We start from the raw sequence: 27,566 nt of genomic DNA, 5'->3' as shown, positions 1-27,566 counted from the left end.
TACCTTACAGGAAAAGAGTTCTAGAGACGAGTTATGACATTTAAGCCCCTTAAAAAGCACCTATGAAATGTCACTGAGCTCCAAGGCCACGCCTCCTCCAAACGTGTCATCAGGAAATGGAAACGTGGTTGAGAGAAAATGAAATAAAAGACATGCAAAAGAAGAAATAGAAGCTACAGAGTCATCTGCAAAGGGAGGAACGAAGGAGCGAAACGATAACGGACAGGGGGCGCTTGATTTACCTTCCCTCTCGGCCCGGAACGTGAAGGTTCGGAGGGGAGTGACCACCTCAAACTTGTTGTCTCCGAGCGCTCGCACTTGTTTGATAGCGCTGACCAGAATCATGCCTTTAGAGTACATCTCCTGAAACACAGACAGGCAGACAAACAGGCAGATAAGAGTCCTGCTAACACACAAACAGCGACGTGTAGCTTCATGCATGCTAGTAATGCTCTCGTGTTGTTGTATTTGTATTATCTGCATATGCAGAACAGCAGTAATTGTTTTCCGATGCCCCGTTTGCGTCGACAGTGGAGGAAGTCTGAGTGGCGTAAGCGCCTGCTGGGATCACGTTGGATTCTAAACGCCACTGACAGACAATCTCATTAAACTCGAGCTATATCCCATCAATGCTGCATTAAATCGATTTGCAGAAATAGCTTGTCTGTTCCCTTTCATGCACCAACTTTGATAAATGGCACAGAGTTCTCAGACGAGAAGACTTTTCAAACTCCACGCTGTTAAGCAAGCTGTGATCCTTAAATTCCATGCAAAAAAAAAAAAAAATCTAAATTCTAGACTTCTGGAACCTGATAAATAAAAAAAGTGAACTGTGTGGCATTAAAGAAACCCAAACACAAGGAAAACACAGCCTTGTCATTTGGGTGTTGGGTGGGAGACGCGTCTACAAGTAGGAAAACAAACTTCTCAAATATTTAAGCGAGACAGGCTCGGTGCTGGGGATTTGGGGAAAGCACAGGAAGTGCTTGTTGGGTGGAGTGGGACCGGGCTGTGTTGTTTCATTACCCCCCTGTTTTCCCCCAGCAGCTCTAGCGGAGGCATCCAAATAAAGAGGACGACGCACTGGAGGCTTCGTGACCCTCTTTACGGCTTCCCTTGATAACGGCAATTAAAGTAGTGGGTCATTGTCAATAGGAAGATGAGATAGAACGGGCAGAAGAGGGTAAAAGGGTTTCTCTCTACAATCACCTGTAAAGGAGCAAAGACAGAATGGAACCGCCTTTCACTTAGCAGGAAGATGTTAGCATCTCAGACTGTGATGTTCCTGCAGGAGAGTGAACTGGGGGACAGGGCATTACTTCACTGGGGGGTGTGAAAGTGAGACCGCCGCCATGAATGAAGCGGCTGCAGACATTATATTATTCATGTCGATAATGTCATCATCATAAAAAAAAGAAAAGAAAGAGAACTCGGGTTTTTTTTACTCTTTTTATGATCTGTGGTCACTGCCGTGCAGAATGACCGTCAGCTCGCTCGGCTGCACCGCCGGCGTCATTTCCTATGAAGAGTGTTTGTGTGTGTGTGTGTGTGTGTGTGTGTGTGTGTGTGTGTGTGTGTGTGTGTGTGTGTGTGTGTGTGTGTGGAGAGGATTGAAAGGATGAATGGAGGGGAGGAAAAAGAAGGAAAGTGAACTTCTGACTCTCTCTTACAATTCTTAATTAAGCCAAGTGACCTTGCCGTCCACAGAAACCTATTTCTAGAGACGGCACGTCCAAAAATATAACGGCCGGCCGAGTCGGTTAGAGAGAGAGAGAGAGAGAGAGAGAGAGAGACGGGGCGGGGAAGAGGATGGATGGATGACTGTGAAGGAATATGAAATTCTAAAAAAAGGAAATTAGGTTAGCGTGAAAGGCCAAGGAGAGGGCCGGGTGGTGGAAAATGGAAAGATGCAAAAAAAAGGAATGGTAAAAACAGGAGGTGATGTGGAATTCCATTATCAAGAGGAGAATGGATGCAGGGAGGGGAAAGAAAGCTGACCTGTGGGGGGGGGGGGGGTAGATAGAAAGATGCTGAAGAGGGTCAGGGGGGGTCCCCTCCTCACACTGAATCAGAATTAACAATGGCAAGAAGTGGCTCAACCTAATTACAGCTTCTCTACATCTCCCTCCCTGGGAGTTTCACACTGATACCTGTAACTTTTCCTTTTTAAATTTAGACGTGATGAAGGTGAAGAGGAGAAGGTGTGAACGCATGGATGAGTTAGCTCGGCAGCTGAGTGCCGATAATTATCCTGCGCAACTGGTTAACGGTATTTAATTGTTTTGATTCTATTTTTGGGGTCACCTGTGCGTCAGTAAATAGCAGCCGGCGGAGAGACGATGAAGAGGGGGTCAGACGAAGACACGCAGAATGTTTATAGACGGATCCCAGTAGGAAGGATTGCCAAAGACTCAATGAGGCCTATCTCTCTGTCTGCAAACACACACACACACACACACACACACCTGACTCGCCTCGCTCTGCCAAACATCTCCCCCACCCTCTTCACCTCCCCTCCAGCTTCAGACTCCCTCTCTCGTATCGCCGCTTCTGATTCCGTGTCATTTTGGGGTGGCGTCGCCCCGGTTTCTCCGTCCATCTCGATTCGTTTTCAGAAACAACTTGAAGAAACAATTAAGGCGGAGAGACGTGAGCTGAAGCCGACGGTGATGGAGGCGCCGTGTGGAAGAAACAGGGAGGGGGCGAGGAGGTGGGTAGAGTTTTACCACCAGCTCAGGTTGTGGCAGCCGCAGAGCGGAGGGTTTTCAGTGGAGGCACGAGGACACCCGCTGGTGAGGGCAGGGAACTGCAGCCGAGGCCGACGGCGCTTCTCTCAGCAGAGGACTTTAAAAAGTTCCTTTCAGGCAGAGCAGCTTTGAGGGAAGTCAAATTTAAATGAGTTCATTAACATAAAGTTAATGCCGAGACTTCTCCTCTGACTTTGACACATTTGCACAGAGATCATTTTAAACGTGTGTGTGTTAAAGCTAAACGATCTCCAGGTCACGTGGAAACACTTCTGCCCCCCCCGGGAGGAGCTAGCATCCCAGGGCTAGCCTGGATTATATACGGAAACCGCCTTAAAATAAATGAAATCTACTGGAATGCATGTAAATCATGTCGTTTTAGCACTAATGAGGTTTTTTGGAGGAATTTTGGAAGTTTTTATCAGCAGCTGCTGCTTGTTAGAACCTAAAGACATCCTGATGTGAGCCGCCAGCGATGACCCCTGCATCGCTTTACATGGAGCAGATTCTGAACCCTTATAGATCCATTTTCTCACCATAAATTGTGAAAACGTGAACCTTTAAATCACAGGCAGAGAATTCAACCACATGCACATGATGGACCTGAGGTATTATTGGAGATAAAACCACAATGAATGAAAATAAAAAGACTATTTTTATTCCAATAAGGACGGAGCATCCAGGAAGGATGGAGGGAGGATGAGGAGCTTTCAGGATTGGAGAGCGAAGGGTGTGCAGACAGAAACACACACGACCAGACAATGAGATGATCCCTGATCCTAAAGCCTCCTCTCCCCTGCAGCCAGACTTCTAAAACACACACACACACACACACACACACCCTATGGACTACATGTCAGGCTCAGGACCAAAGCTTTCTCCCCAGTCAATCCTGGCGTTGACGAAATCGTGAGAAACGCCTGATGGATACGACGGCTTTGGACGCGATGCAGCAGTGAGGGAGGAGTGTGACAGAGGATTCGGTTCCTCTCCCACGCCGCCTCCGCTACCCGCCGTGATGACATCACCGCGGCCGGAGACTTTCAAGCCGCAGCCACGATTAAGTGCGATTAGTTTTGTCTGGGGTTGACGGATCCCAGAGGGTTTGTTTTTTTTAAACTGGCAAATTATTAGGGCGTTGAAAGTTGAAGATGGAGAAAATGGGAATATTTCAGCGAGGAGACATTTTCATCTTTGAATCACACCCAACAAAACAATGCCACAGGTGTCACTCTTTTAGCTTTGATGCTAAAACGCGTCGAATGAAACGACTTTTATTATAAAGTAGTCAAAGAGGTTAAAGTCAGTTTTTAATGCAGTTCTTTCAAAAATAGAGCATGTGGCACATTTTAGGTCTTTTTGCACAGACCTGATTGGTTACCGACCGTTCAATCAGGCTGATTACCTTCCCTCCTGGCATTAATGGACTCGCTGGACGCCGGCAGTCCCACGACGGATACACAAAAAATGTCTGCAGGCACGTCTGCAGACAGCCGTGTCAGGGCGGCTGTGCAACAATGTTAGCCCCCCTCCCCTCGAGAGATTTTCTTTAGAGACATTATCATTAAACAACCTGAATGGGTTCGGTCCTGTCAGCGCAGTCTTAATCAAGTTAACAAGCATCTTCTAGCATCGGTCAGAGGAAGTAAAGCCTGTTGACCGGGGGGGGGAGGCTGGATTTTATTACCACTGGAGATAAACAGGTCTGTCTGAGAAGAAAAGAGGTTTTACTGCTTCCTGTTACATCATTCATTACAACGGGCTCAGATCTTTGGGTTATAATAAAATATTTTCAAAATTAAAGCACTAACTGTGCAAAAAACGTCGCTGTCAGTGTCAACAGCGTCAAACGGAGGGTAACAGCGCCGCCCTGCTGGCCGAGAGAGCGTCACCTGATAAATAAAGTGAATGAAATGGAAAGAGTGAGAAGCAGTGGGAGGGGGGGGGGGCGCCTGCAGAGATATAATTACTGAGTGATTAACGAGCAGGCATTAGACGGGTCCCACGTCAATGATTGAGATGTTGAGCGAAGCCGCTGCAGTGAAGACATGCCAGGCCTGGGAGGGGGGGGCAACGAGGTCAGCGCTCGCTCAACGTGGACGTGTGTTTGTTCATGGTCGAAAAAAAACATCCACAACACGCCACCGGGGTAAAAAACATCCACAACACGCCACCGGGGTAAAAAACATCCACAACACGCCACCGGGGTAAAACACATCCACAACACGCCACCGGGGTAAAAAACATCCACAACACGCCACCGGGGTAAAAAACATCCACAACACGCCACCGGGGTAAAACACATCCACAACACGCCACCGGGGTAAAACACATCCTCAACACGCCACCGGGGTAAAACACATCCACAACACGCCACCGGGGTAAAACACATCCACAACACGCCACCGGGTTCATCAGACGAACAGCGACTCAAAAGCAAATCAGACCCGCGTGTCGTCGTTTCATCGCCCATCTTTCCTCCAAGTTGCTTCTACATTTATGCGTTTCTGCCCCCCCACCTTCCCAAACTCTCACCCCGCCCTAACCCTTTCTCCCCCCGCCCCCCTCTCTGATGATAAGTCAGGCAACACTAAGCAAAATCTCAAAGTGTCAGACTGAAGGAGAGTGAAGGGGGGTGCAGAGGGAAGGAAACGCTGAGGGATGCAAAAACGACACTCCCCCCCTCCTTCATCCTCCTCGTGGTGGAACTGTATGGTGCCAACATCGATGTACTTTACTGTAGAGCTGGGGGGGGGCTGTCACGCGTTGTGTAATGTCGGTCCATCCTAACCCCCCCATTTTTACTCTGCTGAGCTAACGATGATGATGATGATGACGAGGGAACACTTAGAAGTTGGCTGGAATACATGTGGTATAGATTTCTGGAATGGGATGGGGGGTGGAGGGGTAATGGAATTGCCATCGCCGGTGTGCACGAGGATGTGGGCGTGTCAGACCCCCAGGGCCCCGCCCACACTCACCTTGTCGTTGTTGTAGTAGAACAGACTCTCCCCGTCGAATCTCACCCACCTCCTCTGGAAGACGCAGTTCCTGCAAGGGGGGGAGACGCGTTAAATCCACTCCTCCTTCACCAAACATGTGAGCCGGTTAATTACCCCCCCCATGAGGACGCACTCACATTCCATCAGGAGTGCCATTCATTCATTTTTGTCAGTTGTATCAGCAGCTGTCAATTAGCATAATCAAAACAAATGGCCCCTTTCGTTCAGAATGTTCAATAGCCGGGGGGGGGCAGGCTGCCAAACTTGGACGTGTGTGTGACGCCGGTGGGGGGGTGTAAGGAGGAAATGATTGATAGCGCTGGTTTGGAGCGACGGTGGCACCTGGAGACTCTGGACAGAGGGGGCGATAGAGTCACCCCTCGCCAGTTCACGCTTAAGCTAAACCCAAATTCGAAGAGATGAAACCCCCTTTTCCTTCTGTGGAGCTACGTGTGACTAAAGGGGCCGGCTGAGCTTTAACATTTACATTATTTCCATTTCAAATCGGAAACAAACTGGGAAGAAGCACAGAGAAGCTGGAACAGGTCTGCTCAGGAACAAGGAGCAGTGCTGCCACTTCCTCCATCACTTGAGGGACAGAGTCGTGAGGTTGTGAAACAGGTACTGATGTTCACTAGTGTGTGAATTCTGGAATCGGTTGACACGGATCATGAAACCATTAATTCCTGTATGACCATCACTCCTCTTCAGAGGTTCTCCCACCTACCCTTGAGGTGACAGTTTGTCCAACCAGCCCGCTCGAACCACCTGGTCTTTAGGGACTCCGTAGAAGCAGGCGTACGGAGAAATTTCAGGCAGTGCATTGTGGGTTTGATCCCCGCGGGCGCTGACAGCTGCAGCGTAGAGCCCACACTCCACCATGTTTAAATCCTGAGGCCCGGAGGCAGCAGGTCCAGCAGCAGCCTGGCCCTCAGGGAGCCCCGAAAAAATGTGGTCCGAAGCAACTTGTGACAAAACGCTGGCGCAGTCTTCCACTGTGGAGTATTCCTCTGTGTCCAGGTCTGGGGCAGGAGCAGCGTCTGCCTTCAGCTCCTTCTGTTTAGGCATCTTCCTCCTGCAGGAGCAACGATAAAGTTGTTTCTTTACACCAGAAAGGATGTTCATTCTTATTTTCTGCCAAGTTTGATGCTTAAAGTCAGAAATTAGCCCATTTTTATTTATTTTTTTTTTCAATTAGCATGGAAACAGAAAACATGCAGCTCAGCATCCGACTGATTTTTAAGACTCTCACATAAGATTTCATCGTTGTACAGCTTTATGGTTGCGTGTGCACCTAAACACACAGCTGACGATTCGATCGCCGCGTCATCGTAATGACGCAGCGTCTGCTTCATCACATCAGCTTCATCACATCAGCTTCATCGTACCTGTGCTTCTGCCTCTGCTGCTCCTTCTGACCCGTGTGCGGCGCGTCTTTAGCGCCTTGATCCTGCTGGAGCACAGAGATTAGCATCAGATGGAAATAAAGCGTCCATCTTCCAGTCAGACGCCGTTATCGTGTTTCTACAAAAAGCTGGAGTAACTTTACTGGAGAGGTGACATTTCCATTAACCTCAAGGGGCATTTTACACTCTTCTATGGTGACAACATTAACACTAGAGGGGGAGTGTGGTGTGCAGGCTGGGGGCTGAAACTCTACTGATAGTGTTGAGGAGCAGAGAAACGTGTGATGTGATTGGCTGGCCGGCAGCGGGGGTGTTTGTCGGTCTTACCGGAGAGCTTTCGGGGTCGTTGTGGAGGAACATTTCTCCATAGGGAGCGATAGGCATCAAGGATGTTTGAGGCGCTGGAAAAGGACACAGAAACAACACAACAGTCGTTTGTCCCCCCGTTAAACCGTTAAACCTGCTGGACTGAGCCTTAAATACGGAGCATTAAAGTCAGACGCTGAACAGGATTGTTACAGTAAAACCACTCAGATGTTAAAGCGCCCTGCCATTAAATCACCGCAATGCGATCCAAATACGCAATAACCCCCCCCCCCCGAGTGGGAGTCTGCATCTCCTCCATCAGGCCATTTTTCTGTCTTGGCTCCTGGGGGGGTCAGCAGAGACAAAAAACGAAGAGGCGACTCCGTCCAGACACTATTAGTCTGAAGACCCGAGGCCACCCTCCATGAACCACATCCTGTCACGGTGAAAAATGACACCCCCAACTCCTGAGGACCGTCATTGCTAGAGGACATCCCCACCCCCCCGTAGGGGTGAATGTGCGACTGGCAGACATCTTTAAACAGACACAGAGGTGAAAGGATGGACGGCTCGCACCGACGGAAATAAGAATGTTTTATAACCGCAAAGAATTCAGACCGATACTGACAGACAGGTAGTGTTTTAATGATGGGGGGCAAACATCCCCCCAATGACGGACGTCCCTCCGTCTGAATAGACTGGTGAGGGGATAGCGACCATCAATCTTCAATCACGATTTAGGATTCTCTCCGTCAGGTCAGGAGATTCTACTGTTACTGACTTCTATCCAATTCCTGTTTTATTCTCACGTCACCGGGTTTGTCTTCAAAATGTAGCTTTAGTTTCTCAGACTGGACAAAGTCCTCTTTTTTATCTGGACGCTCTCTCGAGTCGCAGTCTGGAAAAACAACCGGGAGTCATTCTTAACATTCCAGCAGCTGTAGGTCACGTTGTTGTCACTCCTCTGTTGTTTCCGTCACACCTTAAACATTTTAATGCAAACATTTCTTAGGTTGTGAAATCCCCCTTCTCCTCAGCTGTAGTGTTGATTATAAAACCTTCACATTGAGCTCTAAAGAGCAAGAATGGGATCTAAAAAATTATTTTACATGAGAATTTTCCCTTTGGCACAGGCATATAAAAATATATGATATTAATATTTAGCACAAGTTTCACAAGCAAGTTATAAATGTGTCGGTCTGAAGGTCGTGTCTGCAAACACGTCACCAACAATCGTTTCCAGCCCTTGGCCTTAAAAAGCAGACTTTCGATTGTAACTCTTGGCATTTTTTAAAACCACTGAATTATTCTGAATAATTCTTCCATCTGCTGCTGAAGCTCCAGACAGACGAGTGTTTTCTCAATGAGATTTCTGTTGTGAAAGAAACTTTCAGGAGGAGGTGTGGGGGCGTTAATTAAAATTCTGCTGGCGTCTAATAGCACGTTTTTTTTTGGGGGGGGGGGGTTTGCTGAACCGATCATTCGGGGAGCCTACGGTGCACGCCGTTTCAAGTTAGGTATCTCATCTCACAGTAAACTCTTCAAATATGCTTGGGTAGAATAATGTGTCAAAAACGCCTTGCTAGACCTCGCTGTGAGGGGAGAAGCTGCTCCCCGTTTCCCTGCTCGGGGACCGACTCGGCTTCCTGTCTTCCTGCTTTGCATCCATCTCCTCTTCCTCTCCTCCCAGCCCACCTCACTGTCTCTGCTTCACTCCGGTCTGACTGTCTGTCTTGTTCCACTCAGACGAAAAGTGGGAAAAACAAGGCTTACCTAGAGACTCCTGAAGTACAGGTACATGCTACAGGGAAGGAACTAAGAACAGAGGAGAGGGGGGGGGGTGTAGAAAATGGACATAAAACTGTTGATTTGTTGACTGCAGGAGAAACGGTCTCTTTATAAATAAATAGAAACCAAAAGAGGCTTTTTAACCGCTGCTTCACATGCATTAATGAGATTATTCAACATCATCTGCCACAATATCATCATCACCTACAGCTAATTAATGTAAATGTGTATATTAAGTCAGATGGGTCCTATCAGTGGCCACTTCCTGCATGCCTTCCCCTTTATTCTCCTGCATTTCCTGTCAAAACCACATAATAAAAGGTGAAAATGACAGATAATACAATTTATATGAAAAAAACACACAGGTATCGCACTACAAATATGACACTTATCTGGGTTGCCAAAAAAACTACTGCAAAGGGAATATATTTACCAAATGGTTGTCACCTCTCCTGTTGGGTTTCAATCACGTCTCACCTGCTGTTGTGAAAACTATGCTGAGTGAAAAAAATACAGAACTTGCGGTTCTTGGGCAACTTTATAAGACATCCTGCTGACAAAGAATGTCAAGAGGCCAGATATAGAAGGAGAGAGACGAGACGAGGAGGATATGGTGAAGAGAAACCAGACGTATGTTTCAGTTGGGCTGGGGAGGGCAAATTGAAGGGGAAAGCGAGGAGAGTTGGTCAAATGTGTTTGAAGGCCAACACGAAAATAACAAGGAGGAATAAGCTGCTATGTAAAAAATATCTAGTGCATTCTTTCAGCGATTTGGAACAGATTATAAGCTGTAACGCAGGTGCTTCATCCGTCCCTGATACAGACACGTTGTCAATCTGTGGGAAAACCTGACACGTATTCATAGCGACTGTCGTCACGGAGAAGCTCCTCATAATCCTGGGAGAACACATCCGCCTCGGCTCAAAAGCAGCTCATGTAGTTTCTCAGATGAGACACGAGCGACGACGAAGCCCAACGAATCCAGCAGAGGGAGGAGGGAAGACCTATCAAGCATTTGTACTGGTTGTACGACATGCCACCGTGTCGTGGGCCAAGTTTAACCAACAAAAAAAAACTTTGGGAAACCAGGCGACACAAATAAACAGTGAGTTGACACTGAGGGACGAGATGTGAGGGAGCGTATTCCCTATGAAACGGGGCGACGCCGTTTCCCACGATGCAGCTGCCAAACACCCCAACCCACCGACGTGCCACCCCCGTCTCCGCTGCTTTCTTTCATCCGGGCAAACAGGAGCGGCGCTGACTCCGCTGCCGAATGAAATATTCATGGCAGAGATGAAGCGGCTGTGGCTGAAAGACTGTGTACCTTTCTGTGTGCTGTTTGCACCGCCGAGACCCTCTGAGCCGGCGAGGTGTTCGGGGCTGGCTGGTGGGGCGCTCCTGAGGAAGAGGAAGTATCAACCAATCAGAACCACCGATGCAGCACATGGGAAAATAACAGCATTTAGATGTAAAGGCCTTCGCTATATAGACTCTGGAAGTTACTTTACCAGTTGAAAAGTTCAAAAATGTGTAGTATTACAGGGAAAAAATGTGCAGGCTAATGCAGCATGAAAATGTGAGATTTGTGCTGCTAGCTGACGGATAGGAATACAGAGAATGAGGCCACAGCGAGCCAGGCTTCACACAGACATAATTTGGGACAAAATCCATACAGTAATCCCTCGCTACTCGCTGTTCATGCGTTCCAGGACCACCCGTGAAAAACAGAATTCCGCAATATAGCGACAAACTATTTATTTTCTTATTTAGGGTCATTTAAACGTTTATGAACCCCCCCATACTGATATTAAACCACCTTCTATCTGTATCACCTTTAAAACACTCTGATAGACTGTTTGAAGCACTTTTGTGTAAAAGGAAAGTGTTTCTTTAATAAGTGAGGGATTACTGTATTTGTTCTCTAGCTGGATGAAAACATATCACCTGATGTTAGCTCAGTTAGCAACAGCAGCCGGTTAGCGTATCGTACGAACGAACAGAAGACAGGGATACGTTTCTTAAAGCGAACCAGAACTGGTCCCAGTGTCCAACATCTCCTGTGAGAGTGCGGCTCTACCTGGTCTGGAGCGTCTCCGTCTGGTCTGGGATGTCCGGGACGGGCCGGTGTCTCAGGCGGTAGGAGCGGGTCAGTTTGGAACCTGCAGCCAGCGTGAAGCCGGGTTGCGTCCCGTAGATGTCGTTTTCCACCATTTCACCACTAAAGCCCCCGATGTCCTCAGCGGGACGAGGGATGGAGCCGGCGTCCGACGGGGGGGGGTCGTCCCAGTCCAAAGGCGTTTCAGAGATGGAGAGAGACTCGCTGCTGCTGCTGCAGGATGACAGCGAGGCGGGGATGGCGGCGTGTTCGTTAATGGACGTTAGGACGTTCTCAGGAACGTCCTCCGTTTCTTCTGCCAGATGTGCTCCTGGAGGTAACGTCTGACTCCCCTCCAGATCGTACTCCCTGTCCTTTGGCTGGCGGTGCTGGAATGAGCTCACCCTTTTTTTATCCACCAAGACGTGTTTTGGGTTTGGCCAAGGCTTCCTCCGCTGCTTCCCTCCCTCTTCATCGCCTTCCAGAATAACCCCAAGTGCTTCCAAACTCCGGAGGATGCGTCTGCGGTGGCCGGTGGGCAGCACCTGCAGCTCCAGGAGGCGCTCCTCCGTGAGGTCCTTGCAGTCTTGCAGCGATTCGTAGCCTCCCTGCTGGAAACACGGGGCGTACTGGGGCAGACGGAGGTGAAACAACCACTCCTCCATCTCCAGGCTGGGCGGTGGAGGCGCCGACATGATGCTCACGTTTCACCGCTGGAGCATCAGGAGAAGCTTCCGTGGATCTAGTGTCTCACCTTTGACCTGTGACACACAGAAGAAGAAAAAACATTTAAATTAAATTAAATATTCCATTTCCTATTTTCACCTTTGGAAAAGCGTCTGCTGGAGGTACCTTCAGATCCACACACATATTTAACCGTCCATTCACTTTAAACTCTCTCTGAAATTATCTCCATGTGTGTACCGTACGTTCAGAATAACAGCAAAAGTGCAAGAAAACCAAAATCACACACAACCTTGCAACACGCACGTGAAACAGCAGGAAACAGTAACAGCCCTGATGAAATAGCAGCTGAAAGCGAGGTTTGCTGTGGGGTTCTTGTCGTACCCAAGATGTTAACTGAACATCTACCGAACATCATGCCTCAAATATTATTTACCTTCACATGGGATATTTTTGAATGATATATCCGGCTGACCGAGGAGCAACGTGCACAGAAACCTGCTGGTGTTAACTCTTGAACAAACAATTCCACACCTTCTTGTTCAAGTCAAGCATGGACGACTTGTGTGGAGAACTGTTCTCTCACACTTCGAGCTCACAGGATGCATCAACATCTTGTCATGCCTACTTCTCCTTTGGGTTGCAGACGTGCAGCAAACTGAGGTGTTACTTCTTCTTTCAAACACACAAGATCCAGTCGCTTGCAGCATGCATGTGACGACATAATGCACACAAACACAACCAAAACAAAATAAACACATTTACTTTAGCTTATTCTATGAGTTGAATGATTCTATTAGTGTGAGGGATTTTTTAAACACTTTTTGCCCAAAAGTGTTTAAAAAATCACACTTTTGTGTCCCACAAATAACACAGCTATAAACAATAGCCCAGCTGTGCAGAGCAGCATTAACAGGCAAGGACCTGCACTGGAAAACAGCCAGCAATGACACGCGCCAAAGCCTTTATACACACACACACACACACACGCACACGCACACACACACACATAACTAATAAATGTAAATGTAAATGTAACTCAATGTATTGTAACATACTCCTTTATGTTAATAATTTTTAATAATTTATTATTTATTTAAGTTCCAAACATTACAGTCAGACAGAAAAAACATGTTTGTTTGTTTCTCTGTTCTAACATAAATCCTTTTCATTTGTCAGGTTATTAAACCCACAGAACTCCATCAATCAAGGATCAAACTATCAATCAATAAAGAAAAATGACATCAGACACAAGTTAGGACATTAACTTTGATCACAACGTTTTTGTGCATTGTGGGAAATGTAGTTTTTGGTCAGAGCATACTTTTTTAAAAATCTATTTATTTTTTGACACTCTGACCTTTCTATGCTCTGGCGGGCCACATTTGGCCCCCGGGCCTTGAGTTTGCCACATGTGCTCTACAGGAAAGCCGAACACATGCCACATGGGGGGACAGGGACCGTAAGACCGGGTGCGTGATGACGTCATACTGCATTAAACGTAACTACCACACATCTAAACAAAGGGCCATGCACAAGAGAGATGTGACGTAGGGCCCCTCCCACCTGATCCCATTCCACAGGTGAGTCAGAGAACTGAACCATTCCTACACGCCTACTTTTAATACCTGGTCCAGCCCTCCACGAGCAAAGGCCAACTTCATTGTTGTGGGTTTTTTTCCTATTAATTTGAGATTCAAGAATCACTCGTTCTAAAATTATTGTACAAAGTCATTAAAAACTTACATTAAAAAACATTAATAAACTTTTTTATAAACCGTCCCGGTTGTTGTTGTTGTTGTTGTTGTTGTTGTTGTTGTTGTTGTTGTTTCAGTGGAAACAGACAGAGGTGTTCTTTAGTTTTCCCGATAATTAGAATAAAAGCAGGTGAACACTCGTAAACATAACGAGACATAAACAAACAAACAAACAAACACCGGAGTGACGTCGCCTCTCGTTACCTTCCCGGTGTCCGTTCGTCCTCTCCTCCCGCCCGTTAAAACTCACGGTGAGCCCCCGGTGGGTGCGTCGGAGCGGTGCTAACATCCCGGGGGGGTCGCCACACTAAGATGGCTCCGTCAGCCGCGTGCCAGCCCGGGTCGGTGGCGTGATGACGTCATCACGCCGGTGGTCCGGGTTTACCTGTGCTTCAATAAACGGCTCTCCGTCCAGATTTACGTCGCACCGTTTCCCCGGGCTCCTCACCTGTTTCACGTCCGTCCACGTCCTCCAGGTGTGGGTGTAGAGCTCTGCCACGCCCACCTGGCGAGTTTCACGTTTTAACCGCGAAACATTCCGTTTCTTTTGTTTAAAACTCACAGTTGTGTGGTTTGAAATTCTATTTGTTGTAGGAATTGATGGCCTGCATCGATTTTTTATTACAGGTGGCGGAAAGACATGCTGACGCATTTTATTCATCCGGTCGGGAGTAGATGACTGAACAAATGAATACTGACAGTTTCTGTTCGGATGAAAGGACGTCTGTGTGCATTTCACTCTGCTTTATTTGTACCAAATCAAAGATGCCTTATTCTCCTGTTCTTCTCAATATGAAAATGTTTCTATACTTCTCCTGGTGTAAGAGGAATTTCGTTCTCTTTTAACTCAGGTTGCGGCTGTAATGTGAAAGGAGAGTTCTTTGGAGCTCCTGAGTGATGGATAAAAGCAGAGAAGTGGAGGAATATGTGCATGTCCCAGCTTGATCCACAGGCCAGGAAAACACGTTCAGGAGACAGGAATGCAGAGGCTGGCTGACACTATCAATGAAGTTGTTATGATGGGAAAAAGATTCAATTTTTTCTTTCATTTGCCATTATTGACCCAATTTGACCACTTTAATGTGGTGATAATTGTGATCCTTTCTATTAAAAATTCGACACTTGTGTTGGCAGTGATTCACAAACAAAACAACTTTTTTCAGGTATTAGCTGTAAGATAGAAATATAACTGACGAAATGAGCCTTCTACTTAAAGTTATTGATCCAGAAAAGACATTTAATATTTTGGTTTCTTTTCAATACCTCTACATAATGAGATCATAAAGTGCAGTACTCCAAATCAGCCACATGATGGCGACAGATTGCGGTAGCGCCAGTTTAGAAATAAGACAGAAAAGGAATAAACAGTGGGTCATCAGAGGTGAGCTGGAGTATCAGAACACTTTGTTCACAATGCTTTAATTTGGAACATTCACTTGTTTTCGGGTGAATAATTTACAATATTTGGGGGAGCTATGAAATGTGGCTATTCTAGTCTCATAGATCAGTTACCTTAATGATCTACAATGATCTTAAAGAATGCTGCAGTGCTTTACTTTTCACTAAACCGGTGGTGTATGAAGTACCTAAAATTGAGAATACTTTATGTAGTCCAGTACAATCCACTACAATCATATATGTTTATATATGTTTAATAATACAGATGTTAGTAATGTATAAGACTAACATTTTTGTGCTTTGGTCCCCCAAACAAAGCTTGTTGCTCTCCAGCTATTGCAGACATCGTGATTCAGGAACATGCTGTCAAAACATCTCATCGTAAACCTTCGCTTGTTCTCTGAACAGTATGTGAAGTTAATGAGCTCCTGTCTTTACGTTCAGGCAGTAAAATGAGTGATGGAAGAACAGCAGAGAGGGATGGGATGCCTGCTGGACGACACTATGTCTTCCTGTGAATCTCCTGGACTCTTTTGTCCCTTCCCGCCACGCCTCCGAGTTCACCTTGGCAACACGTTTTACTGCTGGCAGCCATAGAAATACAGCATTGGCTTCTAAACTAGAAAAGCTGTACACAGCAACAGTGTACAGTTAGTGCCAAGGACACAGTGGACTGGGGGGCTTCAGCGTCAAATATCAAAGTAGGTAGGTAGGAATGGAATGTATTTGGTTGTTTAAGGATTGAATTTCTTTTTTTAGGTGTAAAATGGACTGAAATGGGGAGAGCAAACAGGGTAGATGAGATGTTTTTGACACTTGATGTGTATTTCAGCTCAGCATGGATGAAAATCTGCACCAGACCGAACGAACGGATGAATTGAAGTCTCTTGACGGCAGGAGGAAGGAAGACAGTCTCCTCATCACGCTGGCTGAAACTATTCGGGGGTTAGAAGCTGTCAGACACGACAGGCGTCATCAAGATGGAGCTGGAAGGAAACACTCAGGAGAAGGACCAGGAGGCTGTGAGGGAATGGAGACACCAGGAGGAGGAGAAGAAGGGATGCTCAGTCCAGCAGAACGTGAGAAGAAAGACGACGAGAGGGGGGGATCTGTTGAGGACGAGTGCAAGGAGAAGGGTTACAAGCAGGAAGTTCTGAGGGTGCTGAGGGAGTTGGGGCTTTTGCATTCAGACAGACTGATGGCGTGGAGGGAAGCGTTTGGGAAATGTTCACGCATGTTGGGCGTGTCTCCAGCAGGGGGCGAGAATGAGCAGCATCCATCAACAACAGGTACTGGAGTTGATCCAACGAATCACATCTCTCTGAGAGTTTTGGGAGGCTGTAAGGAACTGGAAAATTCTGTAAATGCATTCAGAGGAGGGCAAAATATTGGGAGAAATACTTTGGAGTTGCACTGTTGACTCGGGGCAAGAAGGTCCTGGGTTCAAATTTACCCAGGACTTTTCCCCATGCTGGGTTCTCTGTATGTTCTTCGGCTTCCTCCCACAACAAAAAAAAAGTGTTATCCTAAATTGACTCTAGGATGTGAGCTAAAGAACTGGCTGTCAGTGAAATAAGTGAAAAGGTGGAGTGCCACAGATTGCCAAATCAACACGCCAGTTCCAAAAAACTAAAGAGAAACCAATTGTTTATCTAGCTGCCGTAATTTTCCCCCAGGGATCAATAAAGTCCGATGTTATCTTGCTTATCTTAATCCATTAAATGTCGATTATGGTTTGTTACAAATGGTCTTACTATTTAAAATGAGGTCTGGAGATGGAATCTCCTCACCGTTGCCGAACATGTCCGTTGTGTTTCAGATACAGTATGTGAAGCTACACCTGGTTCAGACTTCAGCGACGCTTTGCTGAGTGTTGAGGAAGACGTTCAGAACATGATAGAAACACTCAACAAGATCATATCCAAGATGGAGGAAGAAATCCTCAAGTTATGCAAAGAGGAGGAAGTCTCAACCCAGGAGACTAGATATCCTAAGGCAGCTGAGCATTATGGGAATGACGACCTGAGCGCCAATGACCCGGTACAATATGAGTCCGAGCAGGGCGTGGATCAAACTCAAACAATGCTATCACCAGACGCAGAGCAAACATCTGCCTCCAGATTCAATACTTCTGAACTCGACGAAGTGGAAGAGACAGGACAAGAACCTGTGGTCAGTGGTCCAGGGAGCAATGAAGAAGATTTGGTTTCTTACCAACATGAGACAGATCTCTGTGAAGAGACAAATGAAAACGTCAAGACCAAAGAGGAGACAAATGAAGAATGGATCACAGTTGGGTAAGATGACAAAAATCGCCTCATTTTTCCGAGTTTTGCCCTGGAAGTCATAGAAAAGGCCACATGAATCCATTCTATACAGTATCAGTTGGGTCCAGCTCCTCTGGTATGTGACTGTTATGGAATCCACTATCATTTAAAGTAAAAATTTAAAATGAAAAATGCTGTAGCTTAAGGCAAAACATTATTGTAATATTCCACTTGTCAAAGAGGAGTCATTCATTTTGCTTCCACTTGTGCATAATGGATTTGAGAGGCAGTGACTCATGCAGGTCCATCCTCTGAGTCTGGAGATGATTTGCAGTTCTACCTTCATCTCTACCCTCATTCATCCTCCGTGATACCGAAGCAAACTGTCTGCAGAGGTTTATAACAAGCTGTAACTCAACTCTTGCGCAAAATGTTTCAGGAAGTTGTTGAAAATTTGTCAACTTCCAGACTGACCGGCCACCAGGAGGACGAACATTCAGGGTCACCTCCTGCCTGCCTGATCAGAGCCCCTCCAGGCATGGCCGACGCCCTGAGGTGCGACACAGTCGACAGTCTGAGCTTCCTGATGGTGAGCGGCTCGGAGGAGCTGGTCAGCAGGGTGATCCGGATCGCCGCTCAGGACGGAGCTGCCGTCCACTTCCCCGTGACCGTGGTCGTGCCCTTCTGCATGCATTACCGTGGAAACTACAGGGATATCGTGGTGAAGATAGTCGACGAAGAGGGGAGGTCAAGTTATGTCACCCCAGTGACAACGGAGGGGATGCACAAAGGGCAAAGGGTAAAGAATTAAAAACTACCGTCTTACTCTTTCAATGTTGTATACATGAAGATATCTTTCAAACATTTTGTTTCTGTCAGGGTCCGTCTGCAGAAGTGAGGGTGTACTCATTCGGTCTGCTTGCAGTGGTATTGTGTCTAAAAAGAGAAAACTACACAATTCCTATAAGGGGGTTGTCACTGAAGCTCCCCATGGACCCCCGGATATGTCTCAACTACTTGCCAGGATCCTTCACAGCTCCAGTAATGGCACAAACTATGGTATAGTAGTGTGATTTAATGGCTATTCCACTGTCTCCTGTTTGACAAGTGTGTTACAGCAGCAATCCCAGGTCCACCCAACTGATTTATCGAGTCTTGAGGGAACGGGATCAAGAAACAGATCAAAACTTCAATACCAGTCTGCAATCAAGCCTTTAATGATCAAAAAAGGATTGACAAGAGAAGGAAAAGTAGTTGAAGTTGATTTTTCACAGATATTTTCTTCGGAAAACAAACAGCTGATGCCACTTGCGAGTCCAGTCATGGTGAAGTAGCTTCGTCACAGCAGGTGGTCTCTTGATTTTACATCGGAAGCCAACGGCTCCACCTCTGCATGTCTATCTGATATAAAACAGCAAGCTGTCGGCTGGAGGAAAGAGTGAAAAGCAACACTTTTATATCACACAGGATTTGTTTTTCTGTTGTTCAAACCACTGCCTGCATAATCCTGAACATCTGTTTCTTCGTCCGCCCCAGATCCAGCCTGTAGATGCCGGTACTTTGGCTTCAGTCAAGTCTAGAAGTGATTCCTATCATTCGGTAGCATCTACCAGCCCGCTGCTTTACCTCTCCCACCCAACCTCTCAGCCCCTGAAGAGACCCCTGACCCTCGTCCTGCCCTGCCCCCCAAACCCCGAGAAGAAGAGGCAAACGAGGGGGCGAGGGGAGGCGCAAGATCACCAAGTTGGTCCTCCATGGGATCGACCTGTGTCGGCCAGAAGGGGGTGAGTTGTGGTCTCTTTGTTGTGCAGAACAAAGCAGGTGGAACTGTGTTTGTACACTAACGGGTTTCATCCGTCAGAATCCTGGTTGGGTCCGTAAAGAATAAGGAGGTGTCCGACGAGGTCCTGATCGCTCTGGGTTGGAGGGACAAGCTGTGGAGCGTCCTGGAGGACGTCACAGTCAGGAGCCAGAAGAAAGGGCTGGTGTCCCTGGAGCTGACCGAGATCTTTGACAGGTCTGCAAATCTTTTAAAATGCAAGTGGATCAGTAGAATAGGACAAGAGGTTCAACTTTATTCAAGACAACCAGAACAGAACTGTCAGACATTACTATAGAATACTGGATTTAATACTAGAGCTAACAAGGAGCTGCTGCAGGGAGGCGAGAGGTAATCAGGTTTACTGGTCTTGTAAGAAGCTTTTCTGCAGCTCTGGACTATTTGGAAGCAACACAAAGACATTTAGGTGAAAATATTGAGCCTTGCAGCAAATTCCATATAAAAGCTTGGGTTTTCTTCAGGTCAGGCAACAAAACAAACAGTTGAAGCTCAGGTCTTGCTGAAATACTGGCGGTACACGTTCCAACCCACGCAGATCAGAGCAAAAATCACAATGTAAGGCAGAGACATCCAAAGTAAGACTACAGACAGGACAGACAGGCCCAGGGTCAGTCTCCTCGGCTGATTCGTGTTGGATCCTGGGCGGATTTGTCCAGTTTTACCTCCCAGTAAGAGAAAAATCTGAAAGTAATACAGTAGTTTATCAAAAAAACACCCTTCTCAGCATAACAGAAACATGTCAAAGACGAATGATGTCTCTCACCTGATCTCCTGGGGCTACAGTCTTGCTGCTAAAGTCAAGCAACCACAGCAGATGATTTTCAGGATAGTAGGTTTTCATCTTGTTACCGGAACCGACGCACAATGTCAGAACGGCCTGGCCGCTCCCAGCACAAATTAGGATGTAATGGATCCTGCACCTGAAAACAAGAAAGAAAATACTTTCAGGAAGCACAGAAGAAGCAAAACCAAGACAGTTTCACGAGATCGTCTACCTCCTGGTCAAGACGCGGTCGGCAGGAGTCGCCTGTGGGGTTGTTAGCCACATAGCGGACGCAGGAAACCAGAAGAAAACGTTGAAATGGCACGTTGCTACCGTCAGATGAAGAAGACTGTGTAAATATGAAGAACAGGAGACAATATTTGCTGGAATTTGTCCAAAGCAAAAAAATAAACCAATTGATTAAAAGGAAAACTGAGTCACAGCTCAACACCTGTCAGTGACGTAAAGTCGTTTCCGTTTTACCACGGAGTTGGGCTACGTGAAACGCAGAAAACAACATTATTAATAATTGGAGCGATTATAATATTCCCCTTTAGATGAACAATCACACCTGAAGGTTTCTCACAGCTTGTATCTGATGGCGCAAACCCACGAGTCTCATGAGGACGTGTGAGAGGCGCCACAGGTTGTCGGGGTGCTGGACGGTCATTACAGCCACATCCACCCCACCAGAGATCATCAGGAGGCCCCCAGCGGCGTAGAGGAGGAGGAGGACATTGCTCCTGACCATCAACGGGGCAAAGAAATATCGATTATGACTTTGCATTTGGGCCAAATACCTCATATTCTACTGATAACTAGAGATTCTTACTTGTGGATGATGAGCTCTTTGGAAAACTTCAACATGAAGCTGCGAGAATCAACACAGATCTACAATAGGACATGTGTTTAAGCAAATTTATAATATTTGTCATACAGTAATTTACGTATTTAGGATAAGTGAAGGTGGTTTTAGGTTACGTTACCTTCTCGAGACTCCGTGTCGAAAAATTATTGAGAATTCCTCAAATAAAATTATTTTATTTACCTCTCATGACTTAAAAAATCTGTTTCACTATGACATTTATTGCATCTTAATTTCCCATTTTAATTTCTAGTGTTCGGTTACAGTATAAAATCTTAATGTTAACATCTCATTAGTATCCCCTTGTCACTCCTGGTTAATGCGTTCCAGGAACCACCTGCAAAAAATGAAATTCCGCGATGTAGCAACAAACTATTTCATTATTTACAATAATTTAAACATTTATGAACCCTCCCCATACTGATATTAAACCACTTTCTATCTGTATTACCTTTTCTCACACTCTGATGAACTGTTTAAAGCACTTTTGTATTAAAGAAAAGTCATTGTAGTGTAGCCGTGCATCTTGAAGCGTGAATAAGCGAGGGATTACTGCACTACTTTCGGCTCAAATATTATTTGTATGTATAAGTCATATAAACGCTTCACCCGCTTCATCTGCAGTACTCACCGCTCATGCACCTGGTTTCCTCGTCGCTGGGGTTTTGATGCTAACAGTACCTCCCTTTCAATCAGACGTTGAGTTTAAAACACAGCGTGGTAGAAAAGAAATGTGGAATACTACAACTAAGTTTAAAGAAAGCTTTTCTTTACATAAGGTGGTCAAAGCTGTTGGATAAAGGGGCCCAAATGCCTTGAATTCCAGGCTTTAGCATTGCTACGTCACAACATGAGCACATGCTAAAAACTCTAAACAAGTGTGAGACAATAAGACCTTTCACTTAATTTGTTTTTAGGCTTAAAAAATAGTTTTAAGGAGCAAACTTTTCTAATTCTCTACATCTCATTTAAAGACTTCCCTTGGAATAATATGTACAGTGGATATTATGGATTAAATATTAATCAGCGTTGAGTCTGCATGGCTCTCCACAGTAATCATGTGTTGAGCCTTTATGTAATCTGTGAACTCAGTTTTCCTTCTCGTCATTCTCTGACTTCCAGTCTGTCCTGTTCCTCCTCTCAGGCTCCTGGTGGTTCGCCTCCTGTCTCCACCAGAGTCTTGTCATCTTGTTTCCCTGGCGGAGGCGCTGGGGGAGTCGATCTGCCACCACGCAGTGACCGTGGTCCTCCAGCGGAGGCCGGACAGACCCCACGTTGTCCTAGTGGCGGCTTTGCCCAGCAGGGACCTCGGCTGGGAGTTGTCCAAGCTACGAGCCCAGGGCCACAGCGGCCTCCTCCAGACCTCCACAGAGATCTCCATGTGTGAAGGAGATCAGCTGGTGCTCCGTTTTGGGGGGAACATCACCTCCACGGGTACGGAATGAGACTCGTTCACTGATCAGAAGGAATTGATAAAAAAAAAAGTTGAATCAAGTCAACCTTTACCTACAAAAGACTAAAAGACAAAACACTTGCTCATCCAGCTAGTTGGCTAGCTAAACACATGAGTTTCTCAGTTTCCCTTGAACTTAACGTCCCAAAGGGCACTTCCTGTTTCGCATTATGATAGATAGATAGATTACGATTGATAGATAGATCTGGAAAGACTGTGAAGTTGTTCAGCAACATTATTAATCTGCCTCAGATGCCCAAAACCGATAACCATTTTCAATAATCCAGTGAAATACCTCAACAGGGATTGGCATGAAAGAAAAGTATCCTCTTTGTTTGAGGATGATTCACAGTTTAAGTACACTTGCAGCACAATGCCAATTTTTTATTTGTATAATGTTTGAGATTTTTTGCATTCATAACCCATTTAGAACCTTGTAGCACTAATGGCATTCCAATCTGTCACTGTCACATCCATTTACAGCCATATTTACAATGCTAGCATGTTCATGTAGTCAATACAGCTTTGTCCAATTCCTCGTCCAATAACTGAAAGAAGGGACTCAGAAAAATATTTATCAATCAATATGAACAGATTTTCAGGAATATTTCCTTTGGCAAGTTCACAGTGATGCAAAGATTATTTGGCGTTTTCTGCATAATGCAAAATCAAAACCAATGAAGACAAGTCATCAGGTTTAAGATTAAAGAACGGGTGTGTCTTCTGCTTTTGGCATCATGGACGTAGACCACATAATAACATGAATGCTGGTATGTTAAACAAACAACCAGAGGAATGTTTGTGTGTTTAACTTCAGGTGTGTTTGATCAGATGTCCCATTTCCTCCAGGCATTCAGAACTACCCCAAGGCTATCACCTTCCACAATCAGCAGACAAATCACCTGTTGGTGCATCTGAAGGAGGTGGATCCCTTTGGGAATTATAGCTCACCTCACTACAAAGGCACGCTTACCTTCCATAAGGTCACCAGAGATCAGCTGGAGAGACGTGTCGACAGACAAGAACCACCGGATGCCAAGTTTCTAGAAAATCCCGTCTGCAAGCTGCCTTTAACTTTACCCAAGGTAAGTCAATGAGCTCTACTTCCTGTTCAAGGATGGGCTTCACAATGAAAGACAACAAGAACATTCTATTCTGATTTGTTTCAGAAAGCCAGAACCATCAACCGGCCCGCTCTAACGCGGGTGAAGTTATGTGAGGAGACAGGTTGGTGCTTCAATGTCTTTGTTGGCCAACGCAAAGTCAATCCTTACCAACCACAGTGACAAAGTGACAGTGACAGTGACAGTGACATTTATAAGACTCAGAAACAATCCATTTGACTGGACAGGTAACTTTAGGCATTTTGTTTTGAGGTATTTACTTGAGGCTTTGCAATTTATGCTACTTTTTACTTCCAATTCAATGTATACCCAAGGAAATGCTGCACTTTTTACAAACTGGCCTTTATTTTACCTGAATTGTTACCTTTAGTCTGTACAGTATGCTCTGAAATAGTCAGAACTTTACAGCTGATGCTTATAAAATCTGTGGCATTTTAAAACTATCCCAATCGTTCCCATCCATAGACTTCCTGTCAGACTCTCTTCTTCTCTGGCTGTCTGAGCAGCTATCGGAGGAAGAAGTCTCTCTCTTGGTCCTCTCCCTACGTCTTCGTCGTAGTGCCGCTCAGCTGGCGAAGCTCCGATCTGGGAACAACCCGTCCACCCACGCCTTTCATGCCCTGGCCATGTGGAGAAGAGGCCTTCCTGCCTCCACGCACCAGCCCAAGGCCTCCCAGCTGGCCCACTGCCTGGCTAAGAGCGGTCGGCCGGATCTGGCCGGGGAGCTCCTGGTGCGACAGGCTTTAGCCGCCAGACAGGACCCTAAGACAAAGGAGCTTTAAAAGTAGAAGTCACACAACAAGCAGCTTGTTCAATGCTGCGACTGCCATATTTGTTTATGTAACGCGTTGTCTGATCCACAAGGGGTCAGAATTGAGCTGTGAGTCATTTACTGCATGGATGGGAGTCAAAGTAATTTTTAGAGGAAGCAGTATCAGACACTAAAACTGCCATAATTTTGTATTTTTCATGTGATTTTCTGTATTGTTAAATCCAATTAGTATTTTCCAGCGATGTATTTCTGAGCTTGTCTTGAAATATTTTTGATGTATTTAGAGCAGGAATAGCTAAATATGAGATCAGAGTGTGACTGAGAATTTAGAAAATTGAAGTATTAGAACTTATATCCTTGTTTGTCCTGCAGTATAATCAACGTCTTATCTTATGCATGTGCTATAAAGCAATATCTAACTGATTCAAAATAAATATAGCATGATGAGTTTTATATCTTTTGTCATGTAGATGCAACAACTGTTTTTTTACCCTGTATTAAATTTTTTAATGTGTGAGTTTTCTTACCATATTTTTTACGTTAAAAGTTTCTGTGTGCATGACTTCAGGATCCAGGAGACCCTAACCCAGCTGTTATATCGGATATTGTCAGGTATAGCAAGGTATAACAAATAAATTCACGGGTTTATCAGTTTTACTACGAGATGCAGCTGTTTAGGCTCCATTTAGAGTCATGAACTCTGACAACAAGAGGTGTCGTTTCAGCCTGGATCACAGATTGGTGGGAAAATTAGACGAACCAGCAGGTTCTGAAGTTATTACGGAATGTTAGAGAAAATCATCAGAAGGAAAAAAGCAATTGTCCATTCGGCTCGAAAGCTGATCAGGGAAAGAAATTTGATCAAAAGCTGTGAGGGAATTCATTCTAAAGTCAGCTAAATTCACTGTAATTGAAACTGAATAATTTAGTGTCAGCTGGGTGGATCCTGAAGGTCACGATTCAGGTTGTAAACACACATTCTGGTGTTTCTCAGACATCACCTCCCGTGTACCCCCCCGTCCCCCCCCACAGGTGAATTTATTGGTCGTATCGCTGCATTGATAATTAAATTGCATCAGTTGTTCGGGGGTTTTCTCCTTCATTCGTATGCGGAGCCTCCGGATGGGTGACATTCTGAGCTGATGGAGGGTGTAAGGAGAGATGAGTCCAGGTGGGGGGGGTTGGGACTCCCCATTGTGACCCAGTGTGTGTGTGTGTGTGTGTGTGTGTGTGTGTGTGTGTGTGTGTGGGTGTGTGTGTGTGTGTGTCCTCAGCCACAGGTGGTACTGATGGATTAAACTGGATGCTCATCCCTGCTCCTTCTCCTTCCTCTCGTCTTTCACTTCCTGCTCCAATCTTCATGGGGGGGTTGGGGGGGTCTCACTCCCATATTTCTCCTTTAAATGCTTCATGATTTCCTCTTCTTTCCCCCCCTCTTTCCCTGATTGTGAAGGACGCGTGTGGCATCGCCATCAGGAGGGTTTTGTATCTGGAGTGGAGATGCCGGGGGGGGGCATCATTAGTCTGACATATGGCCGTCACACAGACACACACACATGGAGGTAAATGTCACGGGGAGGGGGGGCCTCCCACAGCGCCAGGAAATGGTTTCCTCTCTCGTCCTGGCTCCCATCTCTCCCCCTCTACATTATTGAAAAGGCCACGCAGCGAGGTTCTTCACGGAGGGGGGGGTTCAGAGGCCTAATGAAGTGGAGCATCCCCACCGAGCGCCAGCAGAGAGACATTCTGATTAAAACTTCATCGGTTTCATCATCTCACGTTTTCTTTCTTCTTCCCCCGACCAGCCGTGAAGGTAAAACCCGACGAGATGGAGACGGACGAGCGGATGGATGAATATATTCTCTGTCACAGCTCATCCCCGGGGGGGGGGGTGTCACTGGAGTGTGGAGGGGGGACGGCTCTCCTCTCTCCTGGAAATCACACGGTTCAATTTAAACCGGCTGTTTTAGCAGAAAAAAACCGGAAGGCCACATTAGAGATGCACATCCATCCTTTAACGGCTGATTGGTTTGGATTCCAGTCTGGTTTAATCAGCTGCTGTTTACTCCTTTACAGTCACACACACACACACTCACACACACACACACACACACACACACACACACACCGCTGACAAATCCTCGTATGGATCAGGTTCTTAGATGCTGAGAAATATGATGTCGGTGCTCATACATAATAAAAATCTTGAGTTATTCTAACCTTTATTATAGTAGAGTGTTTAAATGTTTGTCCCTGGGGGGTTAAATGAGACTTTGCGTGACTGAATTTCACTGTTTTCACTGTTTTTTTGTAAGATTAAACTAAAACTACCCAAAATATCTTGATGAAACTTGATGGGATGTTTGGGTATTCGACAAGAAACACGTTTTTTTTTACATTTAGGGGAGGAGTTATGTCGGGTGGGGCGTGTCCAGCGATAACGTCCACTCTATTGCGCTGCGATCTTATTGTCATATCTGAAGGCAATCAGGTTTTCCTACCCGGTATCTGTCGGTGCTCACAAACTACACAACATGTCGGCGCCCCGAGGGCCTGGGGGGGGGGGCACACGGGTCACTGTGGGGGCCACACGGGTCACTGAGTGGCGCTGAAGCCTGATGAGCCACAAATGGAGTCGGCTCCAGAGCGGCTGTCCATCCAGACCAACCACAACGGACAAAATCTGTGTGTGTGTGTGTGTGTGTGTGTGTGTGTGTGTGTGTGTGTGTGTGTGTGTGTGTGTGTGTGTGTGTGTGTGTGTGTGTGTGTATTCCTCTTATGAACAGCTTAGAGCTGCTCTCATCAATGGTCCTGTATTAACGATGGATTGCGTGACGTCGCCTGCGAGCAGCGACTGTCCGTTTGTTGTTCTTGTCTCGACTGTTAATAAAGTTGCATCATTTTGGCCGTGGAGCCGTAACACCAAATTAAATTGCTTTTAGTGACTTGAGCGTGGCGGGGCCATTTTTCTCTGGAGCTAATAGGAAGTGCTTACGCGGCAGAATAACAGAACAGAGATGGAGTGAGCTGAGCTTCTGACTTGTGCAGTGTTTTAGGGTTTGTTTACCGAGCTGTCGAGGCCAAATCCAACCCGGGGTGCGTTCCATATCTTGTGGTAAACGTGGCAGCAAAGAGGTCTGGGATACACGCACGCATGAACACACGCTCATGGAGGCTGCTCCGTTTCACCCCCGGTTGGGGGTCATTTTGGGGTCAAGAGGTGAAACAGAGTTCAGGGGCGTCGCGCGGGACACGTCTGAGAACGAAACGCACGCAAACACGTCGTGTGAAGTCAG

At 46.2% G+C, this 27,566-nt stretch overlaps 2 protein-coding genes across 7 annotated transcripts in view; one reads left to right on the top strand and one right to left on the bottom strand.

Annotated features, from left to right (window-relative positions):
• arap2 (ArfGAP with RhoGAP domain, ankyrin repeat and PH domain 2) overlaps positions 1-14,228 on the bottom strand; it is a 93,097-nt gene extending 78,869 nt beyond the window's left edge. For 2 of the 5 annotated variants that reach the window (XR_011034407.1, XM_068308128.1), the window contains exons 1-8: positions 13,993-14,228; positions 11,330-12,108; positions 10,577-10,650; positions 7,483-7,556; positions 7,138-7,202; positions 6,477-6,824; positions 5,729-5,798; positions 243-363 (exon numbers count right to left, since the gene is read on the bottom strand). Coding sequence is in view for 4 of the 5 variants with exons in the window: in XM_068308128.1 (XP_068164229.1) it covers positions 243-363; positions 5,729-5,798; positions 6,477-6,824; positions 7,138-7,202; positions 7,483-7,556; positions 10,577-10,650; positions 11,330-12,042 (1,465 nt within the window). In the remaining variant the exon portion in view is untranslated. Of the gene's footprint in view, positions 1-242; positions 364-5,728; positions 5,799-6,476; positions 6,825-7,137; positions 7,203-7,482; positions 7,557-10,576; positions 10,651-11,329; positions 12,109-12,199; positions 12,284-12,467; positions 12,783-13,992 lie in introns of those variants that run through there. The other 3 variants (XM_068308131.1, XM_068308129.1, XM_068308130.1) reach the window with 3 other exon arrangements.
• The window catches only part of dthd1 (death domain containing 1), a 31,469-nt gene extending 6,715 nt beyond the window's left edge, over positions 1-24,754 (top strand). Inside the window, exons 1-11 of one of the 2 annotated variants that reach the window (XM_068308132.1) lie at positions 15,759-15,891; positions 16,019-16,475; positions 17,006-17,483; positions 17,922-18,252; positions 18,333-18,512; positions 18,990-19,237; positions 19,315-19,470; positions 22,066-22,355; positions 23,224-23,459; positions 23,544-23,601; positions 23,964-24,754. In XM_068308132.1, coding sequence (XP_068164233.1) covers positions 16,025-16,475; positions 17,006-17,483; positions 17,922-18,252; positions 18,333-18,512; positions 18,990-19,237; positions 19,315-19,470; positions 22,066-22,355; positions 23,224-23,459; positions 23,544-23,601; positions 23,964-24,280 — 2,745 coding nt within the window. In that variant the 5' untranslated portion in view covers positions 15,759-15,891; positions 16,019-16,024 and the 3' untranslated portion in view covers positions 24,281-24,754. Of the gene's footprint in view, positions 1-15,758; positions 15,892-16,018; positions 16,476-17,005; positions 17,484-17,921; positions 18,253-18,332; positions 18,513-18,989; positions 19,238-19,314; positions 19,471-22,065; positions 22,356-23,223; positions 23,460-23,543; positions 23,602-23,963 lie in introns of those variants that run through there. The other variant, XM_068308133.1, reaches the window with a different exon arrangement.
• Positions 24,755-27,566: the final 2,812 nt, after the last annotated feature.

Source organism: Antennarius striatus, chromosome 23 (assembly GCF_040054535.1).
Source record: "Antennarius striatus isolate MH-2024 chromosome 23, ASM4005453v1, whole genome shotgun sequence".
In the NCBI taxonomy this organism is placed as follows: Eukaryota; Metazoa; Chordata; class Actinopteri; order Lophiiformes; family Antennariidae; genus Antennarius; species Antennarius striatus.
The sequence above is the reverse complement of the archived record's forward strand: the minus strand, read 5'-3'. Positions and strand labels throughout refer to the sequence as shown.